This window comes from Sorex fumeus, unplaced genomic scaffold (genome assembly GCF_029834395.1).
Source record: "Sorex fumeus unplaced genomic scaffold, SorFum_2.1 ptg000018l, whole genome shotgun sequence".
Taxonomy (NCBI): domain Eukaryota; kingdom Metazoa; phylum Chordata; class Mammalia; order Eulipotyphla; family Soricidae; genus Sorex; species Sorex fumeus.
Window position 1 is genome coordinate 6,337,800 of NW_026606075.1, and position 22,563 is coordinate 6,360,362.

Below are 22,563 nucleotides of genomic sequence, written 5' to 3' on the forward strand. Positions count from 1 at the left end.
ATTCATCATTTTTTTTATTATTGCTGTTGGTTTGGGCCACATATGACAATGCTAAGGGGCCGCTCCCAGCTGTGTGGTTGGGGGTCACTCCTGGCAGTGCTGGGGAGTCTTTGCAGTAGTGAGGATCGAACCCAGGACTCCTGCATGCAAAGCATGTACTCAGTCCACTGAGCTACGGCTCCGGCTCTGCTTCACAATCCTTTTAATACTTCTACTAAGTTGTTAAAAATTGGTAAGTATGGGTTCTTGATAGTCATAATTTTTGAAAAGAGATATTTCTATAAGACTGGTGTTATATTTTAAAAGAGTACCTGCTTGAGCAAATTGATGAACAACAGGACAGTGCAACAGTGCTACATTCTTTACAGAAGCTAAATATCACAACATATTAAAACCACATAATTTATCTTGCTTTTAAAACATTATTTCTGCGTTGTTTTAGATGATCGTTTTGTCGATGAACGTTTTTTATTTGTGTGGGTTTTAAGCCACCGATTGATGGCATTTTCAAACTTCTTTGGTTGTTTCTGCCAGTCCTGATGCCACCTGAGGTTGGAGATGACATTCGAATAGTTCTGTCCTACACTTTGTTTCCAGCTGGCAAACTGCTCTTTATTGTATCGGTGAACAGAAGCAGAAACTTTGGGGTAGTCTACAATGGAGCGAAGCTTTTGATCTAAAGAATAAGTAATTTCTGGAAATTTTGTAGCGATATTTGTTAGTTCATCTGGGTCCGAAAAAAGATCTTAAAGAAAAGAGATCCATGTCAAAATTTCCATTTCAAAAAAGCATTTTAAAGAGTAGCATTACTCTGTGACAGGTAATGTATTAGATTTAATTTAATTTTTAGTTCCTTTTAGTAAGAAGGATGGTATATGTGATAAAATAATATGCCCAAAGTTAAACACCCCCCCACCCAAACATGTCCAAAATCACCTTTCTGCATTACTATCATCTGCATTACTATCATCTTACTATCCAGTTTTGTTCTTTTCCCAGTTTTTCAATTTTTTTTTAAAAAGTTCATTCGAGAGAAAAGAAACAGTCAAACCTTTATTACTATAGTAAGCTGGCATAGCCCCAATTCTTTTTTTTTAAGGTCCTAAATATTTTTAAAAAATTTTTAATGAATCACCGTGAGGTACAGTTACAGACTTACAAACTTTCGTGCTTAAGTGTCAGTCATACAATGATCGAGTACCCATCCCTCCACCAGTGCCTGTTCTCCATCATCGATGTTCCCAGTATCCCTCTCACTCCTCCTTTTCCCCCACACCCCCCAGCCTCTGTAGCAGGGCATTCCCTTTTACTCTCTCTCTCCTTTAGGGTGTTGTGGTCTGCAATGCAAGTATGAATGGCCATCATGTTCGGTCTATAGTTTACTTTTAACTGCCTTTAGCACGCATCTCCCATCCCAAGCGGGCCTTCCACCACCCTTAACTTGGTGGTTGCTTCTCTATCTAAGCTGCATTTTCCCCCAGCATGTGAGGCCGGCTTCCAAGCCGTGAAGCAAACCTCCTGGTACTTACGTCTACTATTCTTGGGTGTTAATCTCCCATTCTGTTACTTTATATTCCACAGATGAGTGCAATCTTTCTATGTCTGTCCCTCTCTTTCTGGCTCATTTCACTTAACGTGATACTTTCCATGTTGATCCACTCATATGCAAATTTCATGTCTTCATCTTTTCTAACTGCTGCATAGTATTCCATTGTGTAGATGACCAAAGTTTCTTCAACCAGTCATCTGTTCTCGGGCACTCGGTTTTTTCCCCAGATTTTGGCTCTTATAAACAGTGCAGCAATGAACACACAAGTGCAGATGTCATTTCTACTATACTTTTTTGCATCTCCGGGACATATTCCAAGAAGTAGTATTAGTGGGTCAAATGGGAGCTTGATTTCTAATTTCTGAGAAATGTCCATACTGTTTTCCGAAAGTGTAGCCCCAACTCTTTCTGTGTTTTCTGCCTTACTTATTTTGAAATTCTGAGAAAAAATAGTAAAGCTTTCACCATCTTATTTCAATAGCTCCAAACATCCCAATTCTAAGAATTTTTTTTATGTAGTTATGTTCTCGCAGCTTCACTTAATTCAAGTTTTTTTACATACTGTACTTGAATTTCTGAAAGTTGCACTAACCAGTACTGTTTCATTTGAGTGTCACGGAAAATAAAGCTCTCACTACAGTGGGAAAATCATGATAAATATTTCAGATAACATTAACACCCTGTTTACTATCTGTAGGAAGACAGAGGATACAAATAGGATGACAGTCTAATGGAAAACAGCAAATTCAAGACCATACAACAATTTGTTAGGGTGACAAATAGACAATGTATGTTGAGAGGTAAACCCCTGTGGGCTCATCTGAGTGTAGTAACCAGAACCTCTTGAAGATGCCTGTGACATCTTGGTGGCTTCAGATGACCCCTCTCTGGGAAAGGGTCATCCACAAGCCCCGGGAATAAAGGAAGGACAGACTTTCCTGGAATCTGGTAGTCACAACAGATCATTTTAGAACACGATCAATGAGCATTATTCATCATTCGCTACTTATTATTTGATGTCCATTATTCATCATAATGAAAACTTGTCTTGGTTTTGAACCCAGGAATCCCATGCTTTTAGAGATTACAAGAGGGTCAAAAAACCTGACCCTAAAGAATTATTCTGAGTTACTTTGACATTTGTAACTGAGAAGGAAACCTAGACGAGAATAAATACTAATGATGGTTTTTTCATATATTGTATTTATAAAAAGGGGACAAGGGATAAGTAAAATCATAAATCTAAAAATATTAATTAAAAATATAATTCATAGAGTAAGAGCAGTGAAGTTAGTAGGAATCCCTTCCTTCCTTCCTTCCTTCCTTCCTTCCTTCCTTCCTTCCTTCCTTCTTTCTTCCTTCCTTCCTTTCAGAGGAGGACATGAACATGACTTACTTTTGGTAGTGTACATGACTTACTTCTGGGCTCGGCTCTCAGGGATCACTCCTGGCAAGGCTTTGGACCATACGGAGTGCCAAGAATGCAACCTGGGTCAGCCATGTACAAGGCAAGTGTCCCACCTGTGGTATATCTCTCTGGCCCCATAAGCAGGATTTTTCTAGGGTATAGGAGAACGGACTCTGGAGCTAGAAATCCTAGTTCTCCCACTTCTTTGCTGCTATTTCTTCGTTGTGAGGTATCTAATCTTCTCTATAGAATGAGGAAAATGGCACCATTATTAAGGTTTGGAAATGAACACTAAATACTGTATGAATGATGTCAGGTTCTATAAAAAGGTAAAGGCCCTCCCGTTGATCGTCGATTTGCTCGAGCGGGCCCAGTAACGTCTCCATTGGAGACTTTGTTGTTACTGTGTCTGGCATATCGAATACTCTCGGTAGCTTGCCGGGCTCTCCGAGAGGGGCGGAGGAATCGAACTCGGGTCGGCCATGTTGGCCGCTTGTAAGGCGAACGCCCTACCCGCTGTGCTATCGCTCCAGCCCCAGGTTCTATAATATATATATATATATATTCATATATATATGAAGCACTTGCTTCACACCTTAAGATTTCAACAGTCTCTGTAGTAAGATGGGTTTTTAAAAATAGAAATACCACCTGAGTTTTCCCATTCAATACCTTTCTATTTATATATATATAGAGATATATATATAATATATATATTACACACACACACATATATATACATATATATGTACGTATACACACATACACATAAATCCTCCAGAATATGTGAAAATTAATGCACAGGAAAGGGTAAGCACCAATGATTGGGAAAGGCAACCGCGGCTCTTAGAAGACACTGTGATCAGAGGAAAGAGTGGTTTCATTCATGAGCCTTGATCAAGAGCCTTCAGACACCTGCCCTGAGCTTTATTTATTTACTTTTGGGGATCACACCAAGTAGTGCTCAGGGGCTACACCTGGCTCTGTACTCAGGAATTATTCCTGGCAGTGCTTGGGGGACTATGTGGGACACCAGGGATTGAACTGGGTCTGCTGCATGCAAGGCAAGAGCTCTACCCCCTGGATTACGGCTCTGGCCGACTGCTCTGGACTTTAGACGGGGGCTTGCTCCTCACAAGGGCAGTCTTTTGTGGGCTGTTCCACTGTGAGAAGCCACAGATGTTTACTTATTTACATTAGTGGTTCTCTTTAGCAACACTAGGTAAAGGTAAAGGTAAAGGCCCTCCCGTTGATCGTCGATTTGCTCGAGCGGGCCCAGTAACGTCTCCATTGGCAACACTAGGTAGTTGATATATACTATCACATTTGAAAATACGCATTCACAGACTTACCGAAGAGTTGCGGTGCTACTGAAACCCCATCAGCGTAGGCTATATACTTCCACTGGCGAGTCCGGAGCATGTAGGAGGAGGCGTTCACATCGCATCCATGGAATTCACTCAGAATCCAGGGTGGGTGCAGGCCTCTGAAGCCAAGTTTATTCTGAGATGATTCTGCCGCTAACGGCAATAGAGAGTATCCACTTAGATTCTGAGGCAGGGGAATTCCAGCAATATCTGGAGAACAGCAAAGATAACACAATGTTTTAAAATAAGTCATCCTGTCATCGCTGTACATTCAGAATCAACCTCATTAAGGAGCACAGAGGCAGAGACTGTATTCGACCTTTATAGATAAACTGCTTAAATCCAAAAGCTGATTACAGTGTGGTCGTGGGCACGCTATTAAACATTCTGAACCTCAGTTTCCTCATCTGTAAAAGGGGGATAACATTGCCACTTATTTCTATAGCACTTGCTTCACAACTTAAGATTTTAATAGCCTCTGTAGTAAGATGGGTTTTTAAAAATAGAAATACCACCTGAGTTTTCCCATTCAATACCTTTCTATTTGAAGTCTTTTTTTTTTTTTTAAGTTTTTGAATCCACACTCAGCAATGCACAGGGATTACTCCTGGTTCTTCACTTAGGAATCACTCCTGGTGGTGTTTGGGGGACCATATGGGACATTGGGGATCAAACCTGGATCAGCCACATGCCTGGTGTGCGTCCTACCCACTGGACTAACTCTCCAGTCCCTCTATTTACAGTTTGTGGAATTGCTATCTTTTATGTGATATTTTTAAGCTTCAAAAATAGAAGGGAAGGGGCTGGAGTGATAGCATAGCGGGTTGGGCATTTGCCTTGCACGCAGCCAACATGACCGACACAGGTTCGATTCCCAGAACCCTATATGGTCCCCTGAGCACCGCCAGGAGCAATTCCTGAGTGCATGAGCCAGGAGTAACCCCTGAGCATCGCCGGGTGTGACCCAAAAAGCAAAAAAAAAAAGAAAAAATAGAAGGGAAGAGAAAGTCCAGCTTGGGGATCTGATCTGAGAAACTAAATCTTGTGCTGTTTGTGTATAAATCTGATTCATATAAAATTATGTAGTTACAACTGGTATAATAAAAAATTTTCAGAATTCTATTCATAGCTGATGCATTATATCTATTTAAGCTTTTAATTAGCTAGAAGAATCACAAAATTGTAGATATCTGATCAAAATTTATTTATTATTATTCACAGGTGAAATAGAACATAAACTTTCACAGGTCTAATTTTGGAGTTAGTCACGGCCATACCACCCTGAACGCGCCCGATCTCGTCTGATCTCGGAAGCTAAGCAGGGTCGGGCCTGGTTAGTACTTGGATGGGAGTCACGACTAAAGTAATTTTAAATTCTCCCAGATTTAAGCAATTTTATCTTAAAAGGGTAGATTAACATGTGCCACCAGAATTATCTATGCCTTCCTTGTAGACAGATAAAATGGTTCAAGAAGGGAGAAGATTCAGTTCATCCCTAAAATCTTCAAGTCAACGTTAGTACACCTTTATTCTAAAAAAATGTGCTGGTTTGGAAAATAAATAGACATATTATTTCAATAAACAGAAGAACAAAATAAAAATCTGTTTATAGTTTTATAATCTACATTTTCTCCCTCCCTCCCTTCCTCCCTTCTTCTTTCCCTTCCTTTTGCTTTTGGGCCACACCTGGAGGTACTCAGACCTTATTCCTGGTTCTGTGTTCAGGGATCACTCCTGGTGGGGCTTGGGGACTTTAGAGGGTGCCAGGGATAGAACTGAGGTCGGCCTTGTGTGGGGCAAGCACCCTACCCATTGTGCTATCCTATCACTTCAGCCCATCCCTCTGTGTACTAGAGATAAATAAAATCATTCATGGTACTTGTGTTCCTTTAACTGACTTATTTCACTAAATATAATCCCCTGTAGGCCCTTTTATGTTGCTGCAAGTGAAATGATTTCACCTTTTAAAAAAACAAAGGTTTCACCAAACAATGGAGCCAGTGGGTAAGCTACTTGCCTTGCACATGGCCAACCCAAGTTCAATCCCCACCGTCCCATATGGTCCCCTGCGAACTGCCAGGAGTGATTCCTGAGAATAGAGAATAAGGAGTAAGTTGAGTACGTCCAGGTGTGGCCCCAAACAGACAAAACAGCTGAGCAATATTCTAATGTAAACCATTTATGTACATCATTCTCGCCCAATCATCTATAAATAGGCACTTACGTGCTCATGATGGCCAGCTGGGATAACTGTCCTCATAACACTTGGCCAACTGCATAGGGTGATTCAGTGTTCAAGTCCAGCAAAGTGCACTGCTGAGGCCCTTCGGTGCTAGGTGCAAGCAGAAGTGCCCAGGGCCACTAAAGCCTAGAGGTACTTGGGAGTCTCCAGGGTTATATGCGGAGGTTCTTGGGGCCATGTTTATGCAAGGCATGCACCACTGGCCCCTGAGATTTCTTCTTGACCCCCAGATTTTGGGGGCCTATCTGGATTCTGGTCCTATGTGGTAAGGGGAACTGGAAACAGAGCCTCATTCACGTAAGGCAGGTGGAAATTTGCTTTTCCAGGTTGCACACACCTATTTTTAATCTTTTGAGGGCTCTCCACACTGTTTTCCACAATGGCTACATCAATTTACATTCCTGGCACCATACCAGGGTTCCATTCTCACCTCATACCAAGTCAAATCTTTCAACAAATATTGCTCCAGTTTCAGTTCCTGGCTCATACAAAAGGCTCATACCTGTAACCCTTTCCATCTTTTTCTTTCTACCTTTTATGGGGCTGGAGAAACAGTACAGTGGGCAGGGAATCTGCCTTACATGCAGTGACCTGGGTATGATTCCTGCTGCGGGTGTCCCCAAACAGAAACCAAACAGAAACCTTGTTTTTGACTAACAGTTTGTAAATTAAGATGCTTCAGTGTTTTATATGAGGGCCCAAGGGATACTTTCTGTCATTGGTCCCCCTCCCAAATTATACAAATGGACTACCTGCCTTTGATAATAAAAAAATAATCATTGTAAAATACATTAGAGACTATGCTAAACCTTGAAGATGTTAATTTCTGGGTTAGAAGTAAAAGAGAATTGATAATTTTGACCTTACTTCCTTTTCTCTAGTTACACATGTCTAGTCAACACATTTAAATGCTGTTAATAGAATATATTTGCCAGGAAAATGTGACTTAGAAAGAATTTATTACCAAGAATCAATGAAAGACGAAAGACAAGAAAAACCTATATAGAAGTGTGACTTTCATGAAATAATAACTAATCGAGAGGAAAAATAACTGATTGCAGGGGGTGGGTGGTGGTGTGTGTGTGGGGGGGAATTCTACAACATTCGTAAATCCCAGAAGAGTGGGAAAATCGTTCAGAGGAATTTCTATGAATGTTTGATCTTTGCTAAAAAAATGTTTATGGTCAGACCCTTGGATTGTGATAAAAGGACTGGGGTTACTAAGTAGGTGAGAGGGGAACAGGAAGTGGGAGACAAGAGAGGTGAGGAAGAAGCAGACCCATTAACATTACTGTAAAAATCAAAATTTAAAAAGCTTATTGTTGGGGATTTGTTCTTGAACATCATATGACTAATGCTCAACTATCAATAGCTATGTAAATTATGGCTCTTAAATAAAATAATTTTTTTAAAAAAGTTTATTGTTGGGCTGGAGCAATAGCACAGCGGGTAGGGCGTTTCCCCTGCACACTCTGACCGACCCGGTCAGCCCAGGTTCGATTCCTCCCCTCTTCTTGGAGAGCCCGGCAAGCTATGGAGAGTATCTTGCCCACACAGCAAAGCCTGGCAAGCTACTCGTGACATATTGGATATGCCAAACACAGTAACAACAAGTCTCACAATGGAGACGTTACTGGGCCCGCTCGAGCAAATCAATGAACAACGGGAGGACAGTGCTACAGTGCTATTGTTGGGCTGGTGCAATGGTACAGTGGGTGGGGTGCTTGCCTTGAATGTGGCTGACTTAGATTCAATTCCTGGCATCGCATATAGTTCTGGGAGCCTGCCAGGAGTGATCCCTAAGCACAGAGTCAGGAGTAAACACTGAGCACTATAGGGTGTGGCCCCCCCAAAACAAAACAAAAAAGTTTATTAAGTGACATAAAAGAGGCAGGGATAGTCAGGGGGCCTTCCTAGGAAGATTTAAAAACAACAATAACAACGACAAAAAATTAAAAAAAAAAAGTATCCCGCTCTTATTTGAGCTTCTTATGTAATCTGCTAGATCAATACATTATAAAATCTTCCAATTTACAGAGCGTTTTTAACTTTGATGGTATAGGAATCTCAAGCAGTAATAAGAATATCTCAAGATTTTAATTGCAGGCAAATATGAAGCAGGGTTTAAAGGAAAAAAGATTTAAACAATGCATATCCATCAACTAACACATATGAAGACAGAATGACTAGGAGTAGACCTGTAGTCCTACAGATACTGAACTGTTAGAGTCCAGTATCTGCGAATAAAGGTCTAGGATTGCCGGAGTGAAGAAGATGAACCGTCAAACATCACTGTGCGCTACACTGAGAGAAGACCGAGGGGCTGGAGTGATAACACAGCGGGTAGGGTGGTGCCTTGCACGCGGCCAACCTAGGTTCAATTCCCAGCATCCCACATGGCCCCCTGAGCACCGCCATGAGTAATTCCTGAGTGCAGAGCCAGGAGTAACCTCTGTGCATTGCTGGGTGTGACCCGAAAAGAAAAAAAAAAGAGAGAGAGAGAAGACCGAGACTCCCCCCAACCTTTCCTAGTCCTGTTCTGGTTGTTGTACCTCAAGAAAACAGTAACGCAGGACGGGAAGCAGCTATGATGATCAAAGAGACTGTGTTGGAGGAGGAAGGTGCTACATGAAAAGAAACAAGGGCGGAAATGGAAGGAAAGGCACCAGAAAGAAATGTACATTTTTTTTAAAACTAGAAAGGTGATAATATGAGGTACGTACATAAATAACCACACATAAAAATCATAAAAATAGAAAAATTACAGGGATTAGCTGGAAATTGCAGGAGCCGGAGAACGGCAGGAATATGTCTTGAGTGATAATTGCTTTGGGACAAAGGAGGAACGATGACTAAGAAACTGAGAGACTAAGAATGTACACAGGGAAGTAAATAACTAAATGTGTTCTAAAACAAACAAAAGTTATAGGAATTAAATTTAGAAAAGGGAAGGAGTTGATATAAATTAACAGCAAAATAAATTTAAGACCCTGGAATTATTATTTAAATGAAAAATACTGTACAGCAGAAAGATTAAAAAGAACTCTTACTTTTTATTTTAAGAGTTTCCTACATGGAGTCTGAGAGATAGATAGTACAGTGGGCAGGGCATTTGCCTTGCACGTGGCTGGGTTCGATCCATGGTATCCCATGTGGTCCCTGAGTCTTCGAGAAGTGATCCCTGAGCACAGAGCCAGGACCAAGCCCTGAATACCACTGGGTGTGCCCCCATCAAAACGTTTCTTTCATGTATATGCATAAATGACATAAAAACATTCTCTTTTTCTTTTACCGCACGCTATCTATAAATCCATGGTACTTCATTATTGTAATTTTAAGTTATTATTATTAGTATAATTTTTGCCACCCCAGGCTGTGCATAAGGCAAGCGACTTACCTGCTGTACTATTGAGTCCCATGATACTTTTGCAGTTGATAGTAGCTCAGAAGAGAGAAATTATAGCACTTAAATACTGATTTTAAAGTTATTTGCCAAATTAGAAATTGAAAGCTCTACTTAATTTCCTCTGAATTTGAGGACGACATTATTCTAATATTCTGCTAACTATACTTATTCAGCTATTTCATCTTAGACCTATGGTTACATTCATAGTCATTAGGAAGCCTGTCAAGCAAATGGTAAAGACTTCCGAGGAGACATTTATTGATCGCATTCAGATTAAAGGACTTTTCTGACCCTGGATAAAATTAGTAGTATCAGTGTGGATAGAATAATCCAGAAGAAAAATGCTTACATAAGTGATAGCAGAGAATCAAATTATATACAAATCATATGAATAAACCAACGAATTTGTCATATGAATAAAGCCATGGGTATTGATATAAATTAAGTGTAAGGTTTTTTATTTATTTTTAAAAAACAACTTAACTCTAATCCTATCCTGATTTTATATATATGTATATACATATATATGTTATATTTCATATATAACATATATGTGTGTGTATATACATATATATTATACACACAAAGATTATGCTAGCCATGTATACTCGTTTTCGGGGCTGTACCAACTATGCTTAGGGGCTTATTCCTAGCTCTGTACTCAGGGATCACTCCTGGCAGGGCATGGGTGACCATATGCAGTACCAGGAATTGAACCAAGGTAGGCCACAGGCAAGGTCTTTCCTACTGTAGTATCTGGCCCCTGATTGTAAATATTTCAAAGGAAAAATAACAATAATAAGTGAAGTTCTGAAGAATATTATCCTTATTCTCAGATACAGATTTAACTCGAGAAAACAAGTTCTCCAGGTTACCAACAAGGCAGAGAGCCTCTCATTTGTTTATTCATTCTCTTGCATTCTTACAAATAAATATTTTCAGAACTACATTACTCACCAAGCATAGTTGGATAAAGATCCACAAGGGAAACCGGGTTTGATACTTGTAGGTTGGTCTTGACTCCTGGACCCATCATGAGGAATGGAACATGGGCGCTGGCTTCATACATACTCATTTTGTAAAACTGACGGTGCTCCATGGCCAGTTCTCCATGGTCTGAGGTATATATCACGACAGTTTTCTGAAGAAGTTCTAACTGACGAAGAGCCAAAATAATCTCACCTACAATATAAATCAAGATAGATCTTGATCAAATCCAGGGCTCCTCCCTGCTCACCACCCTGAGTTGTCTCCCTGGCCCTTAATTTTATTACAGTAATTTTTGAAGGACATGACAAAAGTTTTGTAGGATGCTTACTCATTTTTGATTAGTGCCTGCTATTATTTGGTTGGTGGGGGGAAGTTTGGGACTCATGCCTCACTCTGTTTAGGGATCACTCCAGGTAGTGCTCAGAGAACCATGTGGTATCAGGGATTGAACCAGGGGCAGCTACATGCAAGGCCAGGTCAGCCCTGTACTATCTCTCTGGCCCAACCTATTGTTTGTGTAAGTTATGGCAAATTTCAGTGTACCTGATGATCAGCTGAGGGACTAACTAGAGAGGAAGGAGAAAACACTATAATACCAGAGGACAAATTTCCTTATTTGGAGATCATGCTAGCTTTCTTCCTAAATTCTTTCTTCTTTCTAAATTCTATCAGGAAAGAGGGTATTTTTTGTTTTCTCCTTTGTGATTAGAATGAGGAAAGAAAAGACAAGCTGGACGTTTCAGCTGATCATGGGGTTGGGAGAGTCACTGACCCACACTTCCTGTACACTAGGTGATGCTAAGGAACACTTTCCTATTACCCTTCTCTTGCAAATGTCTACTAGTCAGATCATCCCCATGATGGTGACTAAGGGTAATGGAAATTCCGTCTCTGAAGAAGTGCTGGAAGCAGGAGAGACAGTAAATGAATGGGACAAGGAATAACTGGGCAACAGTTATCTGGCCAGTCTCTGTCTTAGTGTTTTGAAACTTCTTCCTCACTGTTAGTAAGGATCACCATAAGGCACGGAACAGAGTGAGGATTCCATCCTGTTTGGAAAGGTCCTAAGCAGGCCCTAGAGGTCTGTCCTATTAAACAAAACCCCACAGGTTCTTTTGATCTGCCGTGGAGGCAGGGGGAGGGTGGAAAAGGGGGGGTATACTGAGGATATTGGTGGTGGGGAATGTGCACTGGTGGAAGTACGGGTGTTTGATCATTGTGTGATTGCAACCCAAACATGAAAGCTTGTAACTATCTCACGGTGATTCAATAAAATAAAAAAAAAAAACCCACAGGTGATCTGGAGTTTCAGTTAGAGTCGAGAGCAACTGCTTTAGGGAATTATTGGCAGAGTTTCGGGATTAGGATCTTATTTATTTATTTATTTTTTATTATTTTTTTCCCTCACTTCCTGCAGCAATGTTGTATACCATTTTTACTTCCATAGTTGTGAATACTATGAACTTTTTTTTTTTTTTTTTTTGCAGGGGTGGGCTCACACCCAGGGATGCTCAGGACTCACTCCAGGAGCATTCTGAAATTACTCCTGGTGGGGCTCTGGGGACCATGTGGGAAGCCAAGAATTGAGTCTGGGTCGGCAGCATGCAATGCAAGCGCCCTACCCGCTATACAGTGAGGATTATCACCAACAACATAAATTTTGAACTACAATTTAGCATTTGTGTGGACTTGAGTAACTTCAAATCTTCTTTGCATTTCAGATCAAGTACTTGGAAATTATCCCTTAGATTTACCATATATTGGCTATAATGTAAATTAATTATCCAGATGGCATTTTTACTCAATGAATATATTTAAAGAATACTCATTCATGGGTTTACTCCCAAGATTTACTTTCGACAAAAGAAATACTACTCACAGTTCACTGCAATTATGTTCCACTTCAAAATGCAGCAAAAATCAATACAAGATCTTTGCCACTCAAAGCCTCTTTCGCAGACCACAACACCCAAAAGGAGAGAGAGAACACAGGGGATTGCCCTGCCACAGAGGCAGGGTGGGAGGGGGGGGATGGGAGTGGGAGGGATATTATCCATGGTGGTGGGAAATGGGCACTGGTGGAGGGATGGGTATTTGATCGTTGTATAATCGAAACCCAAGCACAAAAAATTGTAAATCTACAACTGTACCTCATGGTGTTTCACTAAAAATAAAAAAAACATTAAAAAAAATCAATACATGATCTTATGAAACAACTTGTAAATAAATAAATATATATATTTAAATAGTTTTTTTTCTACATTTGAATTGAAAATCACCATACATTCTCTAAATAAAGAGATAAGAATACTTTCAGAACAGTCATCTCAGGGGAGCAGATTTGATTTGAAAGCTGAATAGGGAAAGAAACTCTGTATGATTCTGGACCAGAATGCACACAGGGGAAACTAAACTAACAAATTTAGTTAAGCTTAAGCAGACACCAAGAATACATGATCCAGCTAGATTATCATTTGTCTTTTAAGGAAAGATAAAGGCTTCGTGGAAAAGCAACAGCTTATGACATTCACAGCCTTGAAACCAATTTTTCAAGAAGTGTTAGGGACACTGATGGAGAGAAGGAGACAGTGGTGGACTGGTATTGAAACACTGTATGCCTGAGACAACTCTAATGAACAACTTTGTAAATCACAGTGCCTTAGTGAAAAATCAAAAAGAGAAAAGAAATACAAGGGCGAGGAAAGAAAAAAAAATTATGTTTTTGCTTTATGGTTATTACAAGTCTGGCAGAAGTAATGAGATTCTATAACTAAATTGTCTCCTCTCCCAGAAACTAAGCTGCCTTATAGTGATGTGACATGTGTGCTTGTGTTTAGCTGAATATCAATTCTGGGTGGAAACTGGTAAAAATTTTTGTTTCTATGAATCTTTATAGACTAACAAATTTCAGGGCTGGGAAGATTAGTATATATGCCTTGTATATTAGTATATATGCATTAGTATATATGCATATATATTAGTATATATATAGTAGTATATATATATAATATATATATATTAGTATATATGCCTTGCATTCAACTGACATTTGTTCTACCTCTGGCACCATAGACTCCCCACTGCAACCCCAGCACTTCCAGATGTGCTGGGGTTGATGTCTCTGATGCCCTTCAGGCCTTGATGTCCCTCAGCTCTGCTGTGTGGCCCAGGTGGTCCCCAGCATCATGGGGCTGAAAAGCACTACATTCTTCAGCTCTACGTTAAAAATTCCTGGTTGTCCATGAATCACTAGGATCAGCCCCTAAGATCCTTGAGCACCGCTTGGGAGATCCCGCAAATAAACAAATAAAAAGAACATTTACTCATTTATGAATAATTACTATAGAAAATGCTTCGATTTTACTATTAATGATTCAAAACTGTCAAGCATCTTATCATTTTAAACCCGAAGGAGCTAAGCAAGAAGGTAAAAAGTTATTCAAGGATGTTAGAGAGGTCACCAACCAGCACGATCATAAATTGTTGGAAAAACATTAGACTTTTCTTCATGGAATTGCTTGCTAATTATACCACCTACCAAGCATGGCGTCTGTTTCAGCACACATAGCATAATAAAATGCTCTAATATTTTTAATTTCTTCTTTTGTAAATTTCCCGGTGCAGTTTTTTGTGTAAGAAGAATAATAATCTACAGGATGCATTTCTGACAGTGGTGGCCACTTTGGAATTTTGATGTCATCAAAAGATACCTAAAAAAAGAATAAAAAACAAAGGAGCAGTATCCAATAAGTTCACATGGCAAATCAGCAATGTCTAATTACTTAAGACAGAAAATAATAAAGAAAAAGGCAAATGTGTAATAAAAACCGAATTGTTAAAATGTCTATAACAACAAAGTAAGTAAGTAAAGTAAGTAAAGGCCCTCCCGTTGATCATCGATTTGCTCGAGCAGGCCCAGTAACGTCTCCATTGGAGACTTTGTTGTTACTGTGTCTGGCATATCGAATACGTCACGGGGAGCTTGCCAGGCTCTGCTGTGTGGGCGAGATACTCTCGGTAGCTTGCCGGGCTCAAAGATGTCTAAATTTGTATAGTAACAGTTATGAAATTGTTTTAAAATTTAGTCATGTCAATAAAAAGCATGAACTATATTTTATATTCCTGCCAGAAAGCCTAAATACTTTAAACGATTTTGTGAGCAATTAAAAACTTCAGAATCAACAACCTAAAATCTTAGACTTTTTTTTCCACAGTAGTTCTACAAACAAATACAGTATAACCCATTAAGTTGGTCAAGTGTTTGTTTTATAAAACTGTTTAATACATATAAATGCTTACGGTTTTTGTGACTATAATTAAGAGTAAAGTCACACACATATCTTTTAGGTATGTAATTTTCAAAACTTCAAGTATCTACATGTTGTTTGTTTAGTTTCAACTTACTTGAATCATATCATTATATTGATACTAATGCCAGGCAATTTTTATTTATTTATTTATTTATTGCTTTTTTTGGGTCACACCTGGCTATGCACAGGGGTTACTCCTGGCTCTGCACTCAGGAGTTACTCCTGGCGGTGCTCAGGGGACCATATGGGATGCTGGGAATTGAACCCGGGTCAGCCGTGTGCAAGGCAAACACCCTATCCGCTGTGCTAACTCTTCAGAGCCCCAGACAATTTTTAAAAGATGGAGTCAAATTAGAATTTTAAGAAGACATAAATAATCTAAAATGTTGACATATTTCCCTTATAATACTGTATACTCACGATCACGATCAAGATCATCCTGTTGTTCGTTGATTGCCTCGAGCAGGCCTCAGTAACGTCTCCTTCGTCCTAGCTCTGAGATTTTAAAAAGTGCCATATTCAAGGCTCTTTCAGGGTTAGGAGAATGAGACCCATCATTGTTACTGCTTTTTGGCATAATGGGTACGCCACGGGGAGTTTGCCAGACTCTGCCATGTGGGCAGGTTACATTCGGTAGCCTGCCAGGTAGTCCAGAGTAAGAATGAGATAATAAGATGCTTCCAGGAGCTGGGTTTTATAGTCTCTGGGTCTTGGCCTTTGATGGGATTACACGGCGCCAGGGGGTCAGTTGGTGGGTGTGGCCCCTGCCTACAGGAAGATGGAGGATCTGAATAGAGGATGCTCAGTCCCGATCCGAGCAGGCTTGGAGATCTCAGCCCTAGGACCTGCATGCCTACAGTATACTAAATACCATTTATAAAGTAAAAATTTGATTTATGGTGACAGATTTTATTATTGTTTCTGGTGGCATGGCACACACAAAAGTGATGTCTTACTCCTGGCTCTCTGTTTAGTGATCACTTCTGACAGGGTTTGAGGGACCATAAAGGGTTGAACCCAGGTCAGGCCTGTGCAAGATAAGAGCCTGTATCCACTGCACTATTGCTCTGATCTTTTAAAACACAGGCAGTTGGGGCCAGGGTGCATTTAGGCCTGAGAACTCATATCTTTCATGTCAGGTCTAGGGTTTGACCTATGGTACCCTCAAATGAAGAAAAAAACTCACAAGCAAACCACAGGCAGTCCCTGCTTTGCATGGCTCAGATATCTGTGGGACACAGTGACCAGTTTGGCTCAGTCACAGCAACCCTCAATAGTGGAGTGCACATTTCACTGACCAGGGTGTACTGACTGAATCACTGCAAACACAGTCTTTCACATCCAGAGGCTGCAAACTCCTATACAGGTTATGGATGGATAATGCAGAGACCACTCATGCAATCTCTACATCTCCTGTTTTGCACACACACTGATGGCAGTGGATAGCTGTGCTGTTCCCTTGTCTCCCAGTGATAAACCCGTGTGACATTTTACAAAATGGACCACCAAAGAAGATCACCGAAGACCAGAGAGACACAGAGACCGAGAGAGAGAGAGAGAGAGAGAGAAAGAGAGAGAGAACAATGGGTAAAGCGCTTTCCTTGTACGTGGTTTCCCAGGTTCAATTCCTGGCACTGTGCATGGTTCCCTGAGCACTGTCAAGAGTGATCCCTGCGTACAGAGCTAGGGGTAAGCCCTGAGCATCACAGTGTGTGGCTCAAAATAACTGAGAGAGAAGAGAGACAGAGACAGAGACAGGCAGGCAGACAGAACTGGTCAACAATGATGAAAGTACAGTAAACAAATGAGAAGTGGAGTGAATCAAATCTTATCTGGTAATAGGTGACTTGGGCATGTCAACACTGCGACACCCCGAGGGATATACAACCAGGGGAATTTAGTGGGGACACATCTATTTTTTAGTTTCTGACCCAGACAGAACTTAGGGCTCACTCCTTGCTTATGGATTACCACAGGCAGGGACTGGGGGGACCATATGTGGTGTTGGGGATCAAAACCAGATCGGTCACATGTAAGGCAAATGCCATAACCACTGTACTATCTCTCCAGCCCCAAACACACTCATGATTAAATAAAGGTCGCAGAGAAGAAAAAGATGAACGTGTCCCAGAGGAAGTGATATTGACAAAAAGTTTCACATTAACGGAAGTCTTAGGTATGTATGACTTCTCCCTGCAGTGGATGAGAGGTTAGGCCTCAGTGTGGGCTACTGGATTGTGGTTCGCTATGCAGTGCTGCTCTGGCCTCGAGGGATAACAGGGCTCCAGCCAACAGTGCCAGGGGCTGTACTCAGGGCCTTGTGCATGTGAGGCCTGTGCTCTGTCATGTGTGCTATCTCCTTGACCCTCTTTCTGACTGACCTATTATGTCCAAATGTACAATTCAGAAGTCGTTCTCTGAATTTTAGCATATTTTATTTCTGTAAAATCAAACCTTTAGTTTCTATCAATTTGGCTCAATTTAATGAGAATATCTGATTTTTCTAATTGTTCTTCCAAAGTTAGAATAAAAGAAGCAGTAAACATTATTAGATCAATACCATACAGATAAAATGTTCATTTTTTTACTTTGGGACATGCATAGAGCTCTTACCTTTTTCTGTGGGGGGCGGCACACCTGTTGGTACTCAGGGCTTTACTCCTGGCTCTCTGCTCAGGGATCACTCCTGTTGGGGCCCAGGGAATAATACGTGGTTCCAGTGATCAAAGCTGAGTTGGCCTCATGCAAGGAAAATGCCCTACCCACTGTACAGTGTCAGGGGTCCTGTACTTACCTTTTTAAGCCAGTAAGAAGATGTGTGAAATGTTGACGATCCAAAATTTTCTCCTGAAGATGGTGAAGGATAAGGGTGTGGTAAATTTAACCCCAAGTACAGAACAAATGGTTGAGCACAATTTATTGCTTCCTTTCTTAGCCAGTTTACTGCTCTATCTGTGTTCTTCCAGTCCTCTTCCATGACTCTTACTTTTGTCTTTCGGGGGATAAGGTTAATCACAGGTCTCCCTTCTTGTCTTAGTAAGAATGGAACATCTCTTGTCCATGCTTCTACACGATTGCTGAGGAGAAAAAAACACAGGTGCATTGTGAAGTATGAAAAATGTTTAAAAAGTGACTAAGATAAATATACACATGGAGTATGGAAGATAATTTTTAGACTCAGCCATGTAAACACCCAGACTATATTAAGTCTTATTAAAAGTTCAGTGTTCTCAGATGTGCCACAAGGGAATGATGTAGGAGTGATGACAGATAGTCATCTGAAGACAGTTCAGGGGGCTACTCCACATCAGAAATTTACTCGTCATGAGAACTGAAACAAAACAAAAAACAACAGGAGCCTCCCCTACAGCCACGAAGAAACAGGCTGAGAATGTGTCCAGCATTGGCAAGTTGTTCAAGATACCAAATATTAGTAATATAATGAGAGGAAAACTTGTGAAATGATTAAAGCAATAGATGTCTGTCTCTGTTGCAAGGAAAAGAATAAAATGAACTCACTGTGGAGAACACTAACTTATGGGGGTGTGTGTGTGTGTGTGTGTTTGTGTGTGTGATTTTAGATTATTAATTAACAGTAGTCACTAGGCTGCAGAATTGAAAAAGGCAGAGGGAGAGTTCTGTGTGATTGGTAGTTACGTGGTTATCCTTCCTTATGGTGCTCTGGTTGTATTGAGAAAGCTTCTGTTACTAGTCTAGAAGCCTAATAGGAGTACAAATTTTGATGTTAGCAGCTTGTGTTTCCTTTTTCTCTTTGTCAAGTTAAGATATTTTCTATAGCAATTCTCGCATTTGGAAGTAAACCCTTACATTGCATTTGTTGAGATGATTAAACACTTTTAATTATTACTTGGCTTTGAAAAAATATTAGGATACATGAAATGTATATATATTGTATATATATATATATATATATATATATATATATATATATGCACAATTACCATGGTAATTCGGAGAGCCTGGCAAGCTACCGAGAGTATTCGATATGCCAAACACAGTAACAACAAAGTCTCCAATGGAGACGTTACTGGGCCCGCTCGAGCAAATCGACGATCAACGGGAGGGCCTTTACCTTTACCTTTACCATGGTAATAAGATAAAATGACAGAGAATTTTACTTATTTTAAAAGTTTAGCTACACAAAATAAGACAGACTTTCAATTGTTTTCTGAGGACATTAGACTATATTCCATTAGGTTAGAGATTTTTGTGATCGCTACTGTAGCATCATTATCTAAAACAGTGTTTAGTGTATTACAGGTAGCTTGATAAATACGTGCTGAATGGATACTGCAAACATCTGGGGGTTTTCTTTAATAACTTAATGAAGAATCATCGTTTGGTCAGTATTTAAGAATTATTACATAATACTCAATTATTGTATTACAGTGTCCTATCTTAGAAATATAGTTTAAAAAGATTGTTACAGACTAAATTGCATCCTAGTTCTATACACTTCCAAATTAACATCTAGTTTTGCCAATTATAAAAAAGTGAAAATTGATGTACTAGTGTCAAATGAATCTAATCCTTTTGAAAACAATCAACGTTCAAGGTTAAAAAAAGAGCAGTTGCTCTAAACTGTGTCATTCCTAAGGCCATAATGATGAGTATAAAATATTTAGTTTCAGATTACAGTTATTATGGTTTCAAAGTAGACAGTCATGTATAATGCCCCTTGGCAACAAATTTCAAGAAGCCTTAAAACCAAGACGTGATCTGAAAAGGAGTTCGTACTTCCAGCTGCCAGCTCCAGTCTGAGGATTCCAGGGATCTTTCTTAGGAGAGGATTTGGCAGGAACAAAGGCCCTGGAAGACCATGATTGGAGACCACCAGAATTTTCTAAGTCTTTATTCTTTAAGAATGCCCTCGCAACTTATTCTTATTGGAACAGAAGGTCAAAGTGTTTTGGAAAAGGCCTATATTTTCAGTCTTTCTAAAGCAAGCCCCGGGCACTCCATTCTGGAGTCTCATGCAGTTCCTAACACAGGAGATATAATGTCTTCCCTTTCTTTTATGGGGCTCTCTACTTTCCCAGAAAAAACAAGTGCTTGTGTATGTGGATAAAAAGAGAATTCCATTCTCTATGGGTGGACTTACAAACTGGTTCAGCCTCTATGGAAAACGTTATGGATATTTCTCAAAAATTAAAAATATAACTACCAGATGATCTGATAATTTTACTCATAGACCCAAAGAACACAAAAACATTCATCTGAAGACTTATGCATACCTATGTCCATTACAGCACTACTTACAATAGCCACGATCTGGAAACAACCCAAGTATCCAATAAGTAATGATCACACGATAAAGAAATTGTTATAAAAACACGAGAACATTAATTTGAGAGGATATATGCATATCTATGTTCATTGTAGTGCTTAGTACAATAGCTGAGATATATAAAGACAAAAGGATCAAGAAGCTGTGGCATGTATACACATGGAAAATGGAATATTATGAATTAAATACTGCTCTACAACACTAATATATACTTGTGCTGGGACTACAAAGAGGAAGAAGATCATACAAATTTTTTTTTTTTATGTAGGAGTACTGCTATTTATTCAGCCACTGATTAGCTGATTGAATTGTGCATGAACTCCACCTTACTTTTTTTTTCATTTTTTATAATTTTTTTAATTGAATCACCGTGAGAACAGATACAAAGCTTTCGGGTCCAAGTCTTGGTCATACAATGAAACATCCATACCTTCACCAGTGCCCATTCTCCACCACCAAAAACCCCAGTATACCCCCATCCCCCACCCTCCCCCTACCTGTGGGGCAGATGATTTCCACATTACTCTCTCTCTACTTTGATCACATTCAATATTTCAACACCAGACCCACCATTATTATTTGAGATTTTACCCCAACACTCAGATCTGCTGAAAAGGCAACAGTAGACAATTTGTGTTCTATTGCTGGTTATGAATAACATATGGTGTCGCGTGGCTGCAGTTGGGCCATGTGATTTTGAAATTCCGAAATTTTAACACTTAAATCTGGAGGGATTTCTGCCAAAAGCTACTGGGTTTCGAGATTTGCTCCTGAGTCTCTGGGATCATGGCCATTAAGCAGCTTGATCAGGAGCCAGAGAGGCCATTTGTGGGCGATGACTTGGGTTCTCTTTGGGGTGGGGAGGACAGGCCCGGCTCCACCCCCATCCCGTGAGGCCCAAAATGTCTCATCACTGCGGGCCCAGACCTGAATGTCCAATGGCCTCTGGAGGATGATGGACACCAAGCCGCCAAGGGGGAGCAGGCGGAGGGACAACACCCTTTCCTCCCTGGGGTAGTCTGGCGACAGTAACCTACTACAGGGTCCGGACACATTTCTGCCAAAAGCCACTGGGTTTCGAGATTTGTTTCTGAGTCTCTGAGATCATGACCATTAAGCAGCTTGATCAGGAGCCAGAGAGGCCGTTCGTGGGCGGCGATGACTTGGAGTCTCGTTGGGTGGGGAGGACAGGCCCGGCTCCATCCCATCCCATGAGGCCCAACAAGTTTCGTCACTGAGGACCCAAGCCTGACTGTCCAATGGCCTCTGGAGGATGATGGTCACCGAGCCGCCAAGGGGGAGCAGGAGGAGGGACAGCACCCTTTCCCGCCTGGGGTGGCCCAGCAACATAACCTACTGCGGGGTCTGGATGCATTTCTGCCAAAAGCCACTGGGTTTCGAGATTTGTTTCTGAGTCTCTGGGATTAAGACCGTTAAGCAGCTTGGTTAGGAGCCACAGAGGCCATTCGTGGGCGATGACTTGGGGTCTCGTTGGGGTGGGGAGGACAGGCCTGGCTCCCCCCTCCCATCCCATGAGCACACCAAAATTTGCTGAAGAACTCACAGTAGTACTCAGCATATGGTTGTAGTCATGGCCACGGTTTATTTCAGTGAAAAGGGCACACGGCAAAGTCAAAGACAAAAGCAGCTCAGGTTAGGTCTAGTGGAAGCCTGGGAATGAGTTCCCACTGAGAGTTCCAATGTATGCCCAATTCCTTCGGCATCAAACTGATAACTCATGTGAAAAGTTGTCTATCAGGAAAGTCTATTACAAACTCAAAGTAAGAATAAACTGAAAATATCTGTTATTGTTCACGTTTCTGGAGCACTCCTGAAATTCAAGCTCCCAAATGTCAAAGGTCAACTTGAGGGGGCCGGAGTGATAGCAGAGCGGGTAGGGCATTGGCCTTGCACGCGGCCAACCGGGTTCGATCCCTGGCATCCCATAAGGTCCCCTGAGCACCACCAGGAGTAATTTCTGAG

General features: G+C 40.7%; 1 protein-coding gene across 1 annotated transcript in view; it reads right to left on the reverse strand.

The window, feature by feature from the left end:
* Positions 1-422: 422 nt before the first annotated feature.
* The window catches only part of ARSK (arylsulfatase family member K), a 34,888-nt gene continuing 12,747 nt past the window's right edge, over positions 423-22,563 (reverse strand). The window contains exons 6-10 of the mRNA XM_056112409.1: positions 18,067-18,349; positions 14,501-14,672; positions 10,930-11,154; positions 4,310-4,534; positions 423-745 (exon numbers count right to left, since the gene is read on the reverse strand). Coding sequence (XP_055968384.1) covers positions 423-745; positions 4,310-4,534; positions 10,930-11,154; positions 14,501-14,672; positions 18,067-18,349 — 1,228 coding nt within the window. The remainder of the gene's footprint in view (positions 746-4,309; positions 4,535-10,929; positions 11,155-14,500; positions 14,673-18,066; positions 18,350-22,563) is intronic.